General features: G+C 41.2%; 2 protein-coding genes across 2 annotated transcripts in view; one reads left to right on the top strand and one right to left on the bottom strand.

The window, feature by feature from the left end:
* FAM162A (family with sequence similarity 162 member A) overlaps window positions 1–8791 on the top strand; it is a 37302-nt gene extending 28511 nt beyond the window's left edge. The window contains exons 3-5 of the mRNA XM_004278561.4: window positions 1322–1430; window positions 4496–4604; window positions 7321–8791. Coding sequence (XP_004278609.1) covers window positions 1322–1430; window positions 4496–4604; window positions 7321–7413 — 311 coding nt within the window. The 3' untranslated portion in view covers window positions 7414–8791. The remainder of the gene's footprint in view (window positions 1–1321; window positions 1431–4495; window positions 4605–7320) is intronic.
* Window positions 8792–9223: 432 nt separating this feature from the next.
* WDR5B (WD repeat domain 5B) lies at window positions 9224–12001 on the bottom strand. The gene is made up of 2 exons (XM_004278562.4): window positions 11881–12001; window positions 9224–11412 (listed from the first exon to the last, which is right to left on the bottom strand). Exon 2 carries the CDS (start codon window positions 11337–11339, stop codon window positions 10350–10352), a length of 990 nt encoding a protein of 329 aa, XP_004278610.2. The 5' UTR covers window positions 11340–11412; window positions 11881–12001; the 3' UTR covers window positions 9224–10349.
* Between the last annotated feature and the right edge of the window lie 37 nt (window positions 12002–12038).

Raw genomic sequence — 12038 nt, 5'->3', positions numbered from 1 at the left:
TAAAAGATAAAATCACAGCAGTTCTATTTCTGTACTTCTAAACCTCTTTTCTTGACTTTGGTTCTTTATGGATTTTTTTCCAAGTGACCTTCCTGTTCCTTTTGCTGTTGCCTTCTGGTTAAGTGAAAGGTGCAGCTTAAGCAAAGGTGATGTGTATGTAGTCAAGGAGATGGTCTGTCTGCAAGAGAGATGTAGGCATTATATGGAAGTTGGATGAGATTATCTCCAAGGTCCTTTCTAACCCTGATATTCTGTGATTCCCTAGCTTTTTCTGCTCCTTGCCTTCAGTGACTTCCCCTTCCTTTGAAAGGCTCTCTTATAGTCTATGGTTCTACCTTTCTTGTTCATTTTCATCTTTGGCTGCTCTGTTTTCCTCTGCTGCCTCTTTCCCCTGTCTCCTTTCTGGGTCATGCCCCAAGGCTCAGCCCCTGGTCTTCTATGTTTCTCTGTCATCCTCACTGTTTCTCCCTTTGCACTAGTGGTTATCTCCACTCCCAACTTATTAATGAAACCTACTCAGATGGCATGAATTTAGAGTCAGTAGATCTAAAATGGCATTCATGCTTTTTCCTCTCCTGACTGGTTCTTTTCACAATCTCCTTATTTTGGTTAACAGTACTGTTATTGTCTTACTCATCCAAGTTTGAGGTTCTTCATGAATCCTTCTTTGTCTTCATCTCCAAATTCTTTCAGTCATCATCATATTGACTTTGTTGTCTCTCTTCCTGCTGTTATAACTCTAGTTCTGACTATATCACCTCACCCTTGTATTGTAATACCTTGTATTATAATCTTCTGTTTGGACTTGTTGCCCACTCTGTCCTATTCTTTTGCTTTCCATCCATTATGCAGATTAAATTTTCTAAAATGTTAACTTCTTCCTTGCTTCAAAGTGTACAGTAGTTCTTGAATCAGGTCTAAAAAAGCTTAGCCTGCCATTCAAGTTCTTTTATAATCTGATTTTACCTACAAACTTTTTTTTTAATTCTACTGAAGTCAAACAGGCTCCTCACTGTTCTCTTTTTAGTTCATCCTTCTCACCTTTATAACTTTGTTCATGGTGTTCTTTCAGCTTTCAATGGCTATGGCTTATATTGGGAAATAATGCTTTTATTTTACTTCAGTCCTCACAGAATTTTTGAATCTCATTTAAGAAATGAGCAACCTAAGAAATTCCATCCAAACAAAGCTCTAATTAGCTTGAGATTTCTCAATGATTCTGTTTAGCGAATAGCTAAAAAGCACAAATAGCATTTTAATGTTGCTAAATTTGAGAGTCAGTCTCATATAAGTAAGATATCTTCTCTTGTTTTCCTCATAGACACTTACAGCCACAGAGTGCCATTGCATAAGCCTACGGATTGGGAGAAGAAGATCCTAATATGGTCAGGTCGCTTCAAAAAGGAAGATGAAATCCCAGAGACTGTCTCGTGAGTGCTGAATTTAGGGTTGTAAGCAGCTTTTATTTTTCAGTAGTCTATTTTAAAGGAAAAGCATTTCCTCTGAGTCTGACTACTTAAAACCTTTCAACCAAATTTTAAAACAGTTTCCACTTCTCTAAATGTTTCCTCTTTGGCAAGTACCTGGAATAATAACAGTGCTGGAAAATCTATGTGTTATCATTGATACCTTATGTAGTGCCTAGTGAAGAGCTGTTAGATACTCTGAAGTCAGCTGATTTGATATCCTCTCCTAGCTACAGAAAGTGACTAAATTAGTTTTTCTTTCTTACATTTCATTGTTAGTGTATAGAAATGCAACAGATTTCTGCATATTAATTTTGTATCCTGCAACTTTACTGAGTTCACTGCTGAGCTCTAGTAGTTTTCTGGTGGCATCTTTAGGATTTTCTATGTATAGTTATCATGTCATCTGCAAACAGTGACAGTTTTACTTCTTCCTTTCCAATTTGGATTCCTCTTATTTCTTTTTCTTCTCTCATTGCTTTGGCTAGGACTTCTAAAACTATGTTGAATAAAAGTGGCAAGAGTAGGCATTCTTATCTTGTTCCTGATCTTAGAGGGAATGTTTTCAGCTTTTCACTGTTGAGTATGATGTTAGCTGTGGGTTTTTCATATATTGCCTTTATTATTTTAAGGTATGTTCCCTTTATGCCCAGTTTCTGGAGAGTTTTTATCATAAACTGATATTAAATTTTTTTAATTAATTAATTTATTTATTTTTGGCTGCGTTGGGTCTTCGTTGCTGTGTGCGGGCTTTCTCTAGTTGTGGCGAGCAGGGGCTACTCTTCATTGCGGTGCACGGGTTTCTCATTGCAGTGGCTTCTCTTGTTGCAGAGCACAGGCTCTAGGCACATGGGCTTCAGTAGTTGTGGTATGCGGGCTCAGTAGTTGTGGCTCATGGGCTCTAGAGCGCAGGCTCAGTAGTTGTGGCACATAGGCTTAGTTGCTCCGTGGCATGTGGGATCTTCCTGGACCAGGGCTCGAACCCATGTCCCCTGCATTGGCAGGTGGATTCTTAACCACTGTGCCACCAGGGAAGTCCCGCTACTTTGTCTTTCTGTCTGCTGTTCTGTTTGGGTGATCTCCATTATTCTGTCTTCCAGATCACTTATTCGTTCTTCTGCATTATTTAGTTTGCTCTTTATTGACTTTAGCCTGGTTTCACCTCAGCAGTTGAGTTGTCTAATTTTGATTGGCTCCTCTTTATAGTTTCTAAGTCCTTGTTACAGTGATCTGCATTTCTAGTGATTGCCTTTCTCAATTCCTCCAGCATTTTTATTACCTCACTTTTGAACTTGGGTTGTTAGACTGGAGAGGTCTGTTTCTTCAGTCTAGAGAAACAAACCAACTTGTTTGTTCTTTCAGGAGATTTCTCTTGATCTTTTAATTGGGAGTGGTTCCTATGTTTTTTCATTTTACTTATATTTCTCTGACTCTATGAATTTAAGGGAAACAGTTATCTACTGTGGTCTTGAAGGGCTATTTTTATGTGGGAATGAGCCTGTGTAGCCTGTGTGAGTCCAATATTTTTGGTGTGAGGGCTGTTTTTGGTATGGATGTCTGCCACATCTTTCCTCAATGTGTGTTGGCTGTTATCTCCTTCATAGTGGTGTGATTTGTGTTGTGGTAAGCAGAGTCTGCACTGGATCTTGTGTTGAGTGGGGCCTTCTCTTTGCTCTGTTGTTGTCACAGCCCTGTCATGGGCAGGGTCTGTTCCCCAGTTGTTGGAAGAGAAGCCCCCAGATCCGGTTCTAAGCTATGATGTGAGGTAGGCAGGAGTGGAGTGCTCCGGCTGGGAAAGGAGCTGCTGTGTATTCCCCCCCAGGAGCTGACTACCCAGACATGTGCTCTGTGACGTCGCCTGCCACCCACTGTGCAGGCTCACAAGTACACTGTTGTTGGCGTGGCCCTCAGCCCCGCCTCTGCTGTGGAGACACCGGTATTGGCTCTGATTTCAGCCCCACTTCTGTGTGTGTGCACCCACGAAGCCTGTTGCTCCTGGCACAGGACCCATCTCAGCTACAGGAGAGCCAGTAATCAGCTCAGATTATCCCCAGGTGCTGCCACAGGCATAAATTCGCTGAAGTTGCACACCCGCAGGGAATCGCCTCAGATTTTAGCCCTACCTCTGTATGCGGGCAACCACCCAGCACTTGCACACTCCCAGAACTCATAGCGGCTAAGCCACACCCACTGTGAGCTCACCAAGAATGAGGCTGCTGTGGCAAGTCCCTGCCCCTACCTTAGCGTGCTGACAGTGGGGCTCCGGTGATGGGCATGGGCTGTGTCCTCCACACACTTCCAGTTGCAGCCTGGACTACACCTGAGGCCCTTCGGGCTGCCTCCGCACAGTCAAACTGAGTCTTCTCCTCGGGTTTGTCTGCTGAAGCCCAAGTTTCAGCCCTGAGCTGCTGCACACACACCAAGAGGCGCACGTCTTGGGCTGGGAAGTGCAGCAAGATGGCCAGGGCCACCTGTGCTGGTCTCTCTCTGTCCTGCCTACTGTAAGCCGGCTGCTTCACTCTCCTCTGAGGCTTACTGTCTGTCCCCAGTGGACCTACCAGTCAGCTAAGGGGCCTCCCAGTGTGAGGGACCTTTTCCGCTTTCACGGCTCCCTCCCAAGGGTGCAGGTCCTGTCCCAATTCCCTTTTTCTTTCTTTTGTCCTACTCAGTTATTTGGTGATCTTTCTTGCAGCTTTAGTTGTATGAGATCTTCTGCAAGTGTTCGGTGGGTATTCTGTGAGAATTATTCCGAATGTAGATGTATTTTTGATGTCTTTATGGGAGGATGTGAGTTCTATAATACCTCCTTCTATCTTCATCTACACCCCGTTATTGTGTTTCATATACAAAGTGAATTGTGAAAATGCTCCATCCTCCCCAAAGTCCTGTATGATCTCTAGGCCCCATCTCCTTTTTTATATGTATAGGCACTACTCTACTCCTGATTTGTGAGACACAGATTTATATCCTTCTGACAACTTCAGAAAGGGAAATTTTAACTTTCTCTCACGATCCCATTGTATTACTAGGTTTGAGATGCTCGACGCTGCAAAGAACAAGGTCCGGGTGAAGATCAGCTATGTAATGATTGCCTTGACAGTGGCAGGATGCATCTGGATGGTTATTGAGGGCAAGAAGGTGAGAGTGGACTTGCCGTCTATCTTTGTGTATTTTCCACAAAAAAACCTAGAGGAAGTCAGGGGTTGACCCTTGTATTTATTCTCTGTGATGAGGAGGCTACTTCCTACATGAGAAATGATAAGAAACAAAATAAAACATAGTAGGAACAAACCTGAGATATGATGCCTGGAGATAAATAGCAAATCCTAACTTTGGCAAGGTGAAGGACTAAATTAGTTTTGGTTAAGTAAGAAAAAGTGTTTAGTTATCACAGATGTCATAAGTAATGTAAAACAAGTAGTATGACACTGGCATACTTACTAATAACTCCTTGCATGTCTGTAAAGCACTCTCATTTTTTTATTGATCCTCACTCTGCTCTTGGTGAGTGTTCTTATCACTGTTCTTTACTTGATGTTCAAACTGGGCCATATATCTAAGCTCCTAAGTGGTACATAGGAATTCAGGTCCAGAAATCCAGTCATTATTCACATCTATGTTACTGTCTTCCAAGTACCTTGCGGTTATCTTATTTAAACCTCACAACAACACTGCAAGATGGATAATTTGATTAGGACCTCATTTATAGATGAGGAAACATAGCTTAGAAACCTTTAGTAACTTACCCAAGTTCACACACATCTCCCTAATGGCAGAACCACAGTTTGAACATAGACCTGTCTAATTGAGGTGATGGTAAAAGTGCTCCCAGTTATTGATTGCTCATTATGTAACAGGTATTGTTAAACTTATTTAATGACCACAATAATTCTAAGAACCTAAGAGGTAGGTTCTCTTATTATCCATGTTTTGTAAAAGAGGAACCTGAAGCTTAAAGATGTTAAATAATTTTCCCAATGTCACATAGCTAATAAGTGGCAAGACAAAAAAGTGGAGCCAAGTTTGCCAGTTACCAAACTGCATATATACTGTCTTGTGATTAAAATAGTTATTTTTATATGCAGCAGTACTGGCCAAGGCGTTAACACCATGTCTAATTCTATATATCACAGCTTCCATGTGGAAAGAGATGTCTCATATCTGTTGTCAGATATTTAAAGGGTTCTTCTGCAAACCCAGTGGTAACTGACATCCTTATCCCCAGTGAGTCCAGAGTAAAAGAAATGAACTTCTGGCTCTCTTTAGAGTCTTGGAATAGAAGATACTGACCATTTAGGCTGATGTTATGGGAGCACGAAGGGCAAGTGTGGAGGCCTGGGTGAATTTCTCTTGACTACTCTGTTCCTGCCCCACTTCAGTATTTTTTCTGTCTCCCTCTTTGACTTTTCATGCTTAGCTCTCAGACTGAACCTGCAGAAGCATGTAGACGGGACATAGGGCTTTCTAGAATTCTGAGAAATCTGCATTGCTTTTGTCTACTTGATTATACTAGCTGAGTTTATTTATTTTTTAATAAATTTATTTATTTGTTTTTGGCTGCATTGGGTCTTCGTTGCTGTGCACGGGCTTTCTCTAGTTGTGGCGAGTGGGGCCTACTCTTCATGTGGTGTGTGGGCTTCTCATTGCGGTGGCTTCTCTTGTTGCGGAGCATGGGCTCTAGGTGTACGGGCTTCAGTAGTTGTGGCTCGTGGGCTCTAGAGCACAGACTCAGTAGTTGTGGCACATGGGCTTAGTTGCTCCGTGGCATGTGGGATCTTCCCGGACCAGGGCTCGAACCCATATCCCCTGCATTGGCAGGCGGATTCTTAACCACTGTGCCACCAGGGAAGTCCTACTAGCTGAGTTTAAATACTCCATAAACAAATCACTTCTGAGGTCTTCCCTAGCCTCATCCAAGGGTATACGCTGTATAGTTTAAAGAGTTCCTCTCCTGTTCTATACTATAAAATTTTATTATTTCTCTTTTATGGAACTATCCGTTTCTAAAAAGTTGGTAAATGCTACTGGAATGAAGAACTTTTGAACTTAATGTGATTTAGAAGACAGAAATTAGCCATTGTGTTTTGTCCTCCCCATCAACTTACCAGTCCGATTCTCCTCCCCTCCCCATACTTAATTCTTTACATGTGAAATCACACAGATAGAAGAAAATACCACCTTATAGGGTGCTGTCTTCACTCATTTGGTATAAAAAATTTGAGACTGGTCTGTTTATGTAAGCTTCAAAGAGATGTAACAAGTCACAGGGAGGGAAATAAGGGAAGAGGATGGTTGTTTCTTCTCCACTCCTGTTTGCTCTCAAAGGATGGAAAAGCAGGGTAGACACTGCTGGGAGTCATCAGTGGTAGTATTTGGTGAAGTCTGGGATTCCCAAAGCTGAATGTTTTTGGTACAAGAGGAGTAAGGAACTAGAAGGGTGTGAAAATATACAAATGAGTTGGGGAAGGAGAAATGGTAGCAACAAAGAAAAGTGAGAAGAGGGAAAAAAGGGATAGAAATGGAAACAAGAAGGTATTTAATACTAAAAAGAGGAAAAGAGAAAGACAAGGGAATACATTATAAAGGGAGAAGAGAGCTGGAAGATTTGAAGAAAGGAGGCCAGAAAGGAGGAGAAGGTAGAGGTGTGGCATTTCTCTCTGGTGCTTGAATGGGTGAGCTGCTGTTCTAGGAAGGATCAGAGGCAGAAGGCGCGTGGAGGGGCTGCTGTGCCCGGAGCACAAGCAGCCAACCCTTCCATGCCTGTACTTCCTGTGTCAGCCTGCTGGCGTCTGTGCAGTGACATCCTCCCCAGACCAGCATAAATAATCACTTGTTCAAATTGGTTTCACTTTAGGGTGCCAAAAGACACGAGTCTTTAACAAGCCTGAACCTAGAAAAGAAAGCTCGTCTGAGAGAAGAAGCTGCTGTGAAGGCCAAAACAGAGTAGCAGAGATATCCATGTTGGCTGGATTTTGAAAATCTAGAAACAATGTTGCAGTAACAGGCCTTATTAAAATGAATGTATGAGTTCCCTAATTCTGCTCTAGAGCTACAAATAAATTTTCTTAAAGAAATGACTTGTCTATATTTTACGGCTTTGATCCAGGTTAAATGCAGCCTCAGCTTTTTTGAGAAAATGAAAGAATGAAAAGTGAGACAACTTACTTGAACTTTAATATTAACTCTTCTTTAGAGTCAGGTCCCGTACCTTACTTTAATTCCCATTACCAAAGTGACATCTCCCCAGAAGCCAAATGGTTTCTAGTTCTGCATTTCTCTCTCTTCAGTGTGCTCATTTCTGAAGAGATAAGGAGGGCCAGCTGAGTACACTGCCCAGGTGCACGTTGGAGAGCTAACCTCCCCAAATACCCTGGTGTTTCTCGAGAGCCCTGGGAAGCAGCCAGACCACACTATGCCTTTGTCAGGTGTGCTGGAAGACAGAGGCTTTTAGGAGAACAGTCTTTGAAAAAGTCCCGGCAAGGTGATGATGGAGGTCTGGCCACAAGTTTCTGAGGATTTTGAAATCCCAGCACTGTGGAGTCGCTTGGGGCCAGCACAGTCACCTCTTTTGCTCCATGGCTTACAATTCCCAACCGGTCCTTTTTCTTCTGCCTTTACACTAAATTTCTCAGTTATGAATATCAAAGGCATTTTCTTATTAGTGCTGAAAAATAAGCATTTGCATCTGGTATGTATCTTATTTACAGTTCGACGAGGGTGCCAGGTTGTCTCACATTTAGGTATGGATGCTGGTTTCTATTTAAGTATTTCATTTATTCTCATGTGCTTCAATAGTATTAACGGATGGCAGGTCCGCATAAACATCCCAACCTGCTGGTTCTCTTCAGAGGGTTATAGCAGATTAAAAAGTAATATATGCAGCTGTTTGGGAATTTGGTTTAATAAAATACTCAGTAAAATGTAATGCACCACTCTACCTACAGCTTCATAATCTATCTGATGATGTTAATTGTGTCTGTCTATATACTTTACAGTACTTCAACCTTAGCTTCATTTTGGATATCAAGCTCTTTGATTTTTATCACTTGCAAATTTATCATCAAAAAGCATTGCTTTGTGTACATTTTAGCAGATTAGTTTTTCTTGATTATTTTGGAACACTTATGTTACGTCTTATCTAAATACGGTTTTTAAATATGGGTAAAATCTAATGTACTTCTTTTTAAAAGTGTATCATCTTTCTTCATAGAACAATACCATTTTTAACTTCTAAAGAAGCATTTTAAAGTGTTGTATCTTGGAGATATATTGTAATAAAATGTATGATTAAGTCAAAGCTCAAAAATGCTACCATGCAGCAAGAATTTATATAATCATTTCTCATTTTGTGTCAACTCTCCTATTCAATAACTTATAGTGACTACCTCTTTTTGGGTTAAATATAAATTTCATGACCAGTATTTAGGACCTGCCCCTATCTAATCCCACTTCTCCCAGTACCCTCACTTATTAACTTCTTAGCAGTCACTCACCTACTAGTAACTCTAGTATCTTATATTGCTTACAACTTGTCAAGCAGATATTTCATGAGCACTATTAAAAGCAACAAGGGCAAAACTGTCTTTTTTGTATTCTATAATACCTACTTTCAATTAAGTGATCATTGTACTATGTTTTGCTTAATTCCTAGATTATTTTTTCATGTTTTTCATGTCTCTGTAGGTAAAATGGTCAGAAAACATTTTCCACTTCATATTTCCTGTAAGCCCTATTTGAATAAAGTTAACATGTGAGGCTATGGTTAGATACTTTTAATCAACAAAAATAATAGTATAGGGAATTGACTCCAAAAACTTATTGAAAGCAGGCAAGGAATGAAGTTGTGATGGTGGTATAATTCATTGTCATTCATCAAACATTACTTGAGTCTCTACTATATACAAAAAGTGAGAATACCAAGATAAATAAAACATACTTGACTCTGCAGAGCTCATAGTTTACCACACACATGGCCCATGAAACCATTACAACACAAATTGGTAAATGATATATTTTGAATTTTATAACAGAAGCTATAGCAAGAAGCAAGAAAACCGAATTCAGCTGTCAGCTGTGGCTGGAGGCAGTCAGCCAGTGATGGTTACACAAAGTGGTGATTTTCTGAACTGAGTCTGTAGCATGGGTAGGGTTAGGTCAGACCTAATGAAACACAGCAGCCTCATTCAGACATTGAGCTTGCCCTGAGAATCAGGAGAGGGCAGTCTGACGAGGTAGTGAGAGGTCCTTCAGTAAAATGCCTTTATAATTTTGTTCTGGTTTATTTTTAATTTTTATTTTGATAAAAACTTAAAACTTTTAGATCCTCAGAACAAACACAACCATTGCTTATTTTTCCCAATTTACAAACTTGATTCCATGGACCATTTCACGTCCCATCATGGAGGCTATCACTTAAAGTGTATGAGTGGCATCTGACATAAATCTCCAATCCACCACCATCCTAGGCTTATTCTCTTAATTCACCTGATCGCCCAAACCAAATACCTTGGAGTTATTCCAGACTCCCTTGCTCCCCTCATTTAATCAGTCATCCTGTCTTGTGAGCCTTACTTCTAAATTTTTGTCAAATACAGTGATCCTCTAGAATAGTCACTGAGAGGAACAGAATGAGAATCTGCTCAAGGACAGACACGAGAGAATAACAGACCTTAAGATTAAAGTCAGAAGCCCTGGGATCTAGACTTGCTTTTCCAACTGTGTTGCTTTGCAAATTGAGGTTATAGGTCTTAAAATCTTGTAATTCAAGGCAATGTTTTTTAAAAAATACAAAACCATGCCAAAATTGAGAGGAAACCATCTTTTAAAATACCTAACCTTTTTTTTTTTGACCAATCTGACTCTACTACTTGATTTCTAAAGGGTTTAGTAATTACTCATCCACAATTTAACTGTTTTGTCATTTCCTAATGCTGCTGATGCAATGATGTTTTCTGTAGGATGACAAGCTGCTGAGATTACGACATCTGTATGGCCTTGTAATTTCTGTACAATCTCTTTAGTCTGAAGGTTCCAAATATAAACCAGGTTATCCTCTGAACCAGACACAATCCACTTTCCACCAGTAACCGAAAAACTGGCAAATATGCAGTATTTCTCGTTCTTGTGACCAGTATATGTCTTCAGGCATCTGCCTCTGCTATAATCCCATAGTTTAAGAGTATTGTCCAAAGTTGCAATGAGAATATATTTACCATTTGGAGAAAATTTTACAAAAGAGACAGGAGGGTTATCATCATCAACAAGTGTTTTTAAACACTGACCTGATGCAGCATCCCAGATTCGACAGACACCATCATAGCTACCTGACACTATCAAGGACCCGCTACAATTAAAGTGAACAGCAGAAACTGGGTCAGAATGAGCAGACAAAGTCTTAAGGCACTTTCCTGTTTTCTCCTCCCATATTTTCATGCTCTCATCAAAAGATCCTGAAATGATGAGGTTAGATGGTGGATTGAAATTACAGCAAAAAACATAATCACTGTGCCCCGTAAGCGTTTTCAAACATTTTCCAGATCTCACATCCCAAATCTTTAGAGTTTTATCATCTGAGGCAGAAACAAGACGACCGGAATCTGATGACCAGGCAACATCTGATATTTCCAGATTGTGTCCTTTAAGTGTTTTCTCATTTTTTCCATCATAGGCTCCCCAAATTATAATTACTTTATCAGCAGAAGAACTTGCCAGCCATTCTCCATTAGGACTAAACTTAACTGAGGATACTGCTTCCGTATGTCCCACCAGAGTAAATTTCAGAGCATAGTTTGGTTTTTCAGACACACGCTTGCTCAGATTGGCTGATGAGAGAGCCGACTCTGCTTTGGCACCTCCTGACTCCTTTGTAGTCATGACTCTGAAGCTCCAAGTCTGTAGGCTGGCTAGATGTCCGGTCCTGAACCAGGCAGCCAGTATTTTGGCCCTTCTGTCCAGTAAAATGAAGATAAAAAACATCGGACTCAAAAAACAAAAAATCAACAAACTAAAAAACGGTCTTTTAGTGACAATAATTTCTGGATCGTTTTTAAACCGCAATGTACACTGATACAGCAGCACGGCTTGGACCGCTTCAGTTTTTCCTCGCTTCTTCCTCTGTAAACAAATACTTGAGAAATACTATTAAAAGGGTCCTGTGCGCTGTCGGCAAGTAAGGTATTACTGCTGGGTATTCTGCGAATGTATAAAGCGGTCCAAAGCTGCACGCGGAGGGGTGGGGCGAGGGGGGGTGGGGCGAGGGGGGGTGGGAATCTACAGAAAGTATTTCTCACCGCTCCTCCCCCCACCTCTGAAATGTTTGCGACTACTGAGCACCCCTACCCGCCAGACTTTAGGTACTCTACTTGAGCATGAATGAATCACCGCTTTAAACAGATTTCAGAAGCTAAGCGAAAACCTGCGTGGGCTCGGTTCTCTGAGGTCCAGGCCTGTGGCTCACTCTCCACACCGCTCCGTAGCGAACTAACGCGAGGGCAGCACAGCCGGGCGCATGCGCAGAGGGTGCCCTTCCACCACCACTTCCGAACCGAGGTGACTTGTGGGGGAAGCCCGCTT

This window comes from Orcinus orca, chromosome 5 (genome assembly GCF_937001465.1).
Source record: "Orcinus orca chromosome 5, mOrcOrc1.1, whole genome shotgun sequence".
NCBI classification, from domain to species: domain Eukaryota; kingdom Metazoa; phylum Chordata; class Mammalia; order Artiodactyla; family Delphinidae; genus Orcinus; species Orcinus orca.
This window is presented reverse-complemented; position numbering and strand designations above follow the sequence as displayed.

What these genes read in the sequence shown, in the direction of transcription:
- WDR5B (XM_004278562.4), bottom strand. Translation starts at nt 11,339, where the DNA reads ATGACTACAAAGGAGTCAGGAGGTGCCAAAGCAGAGTCGGCTCTCTCA.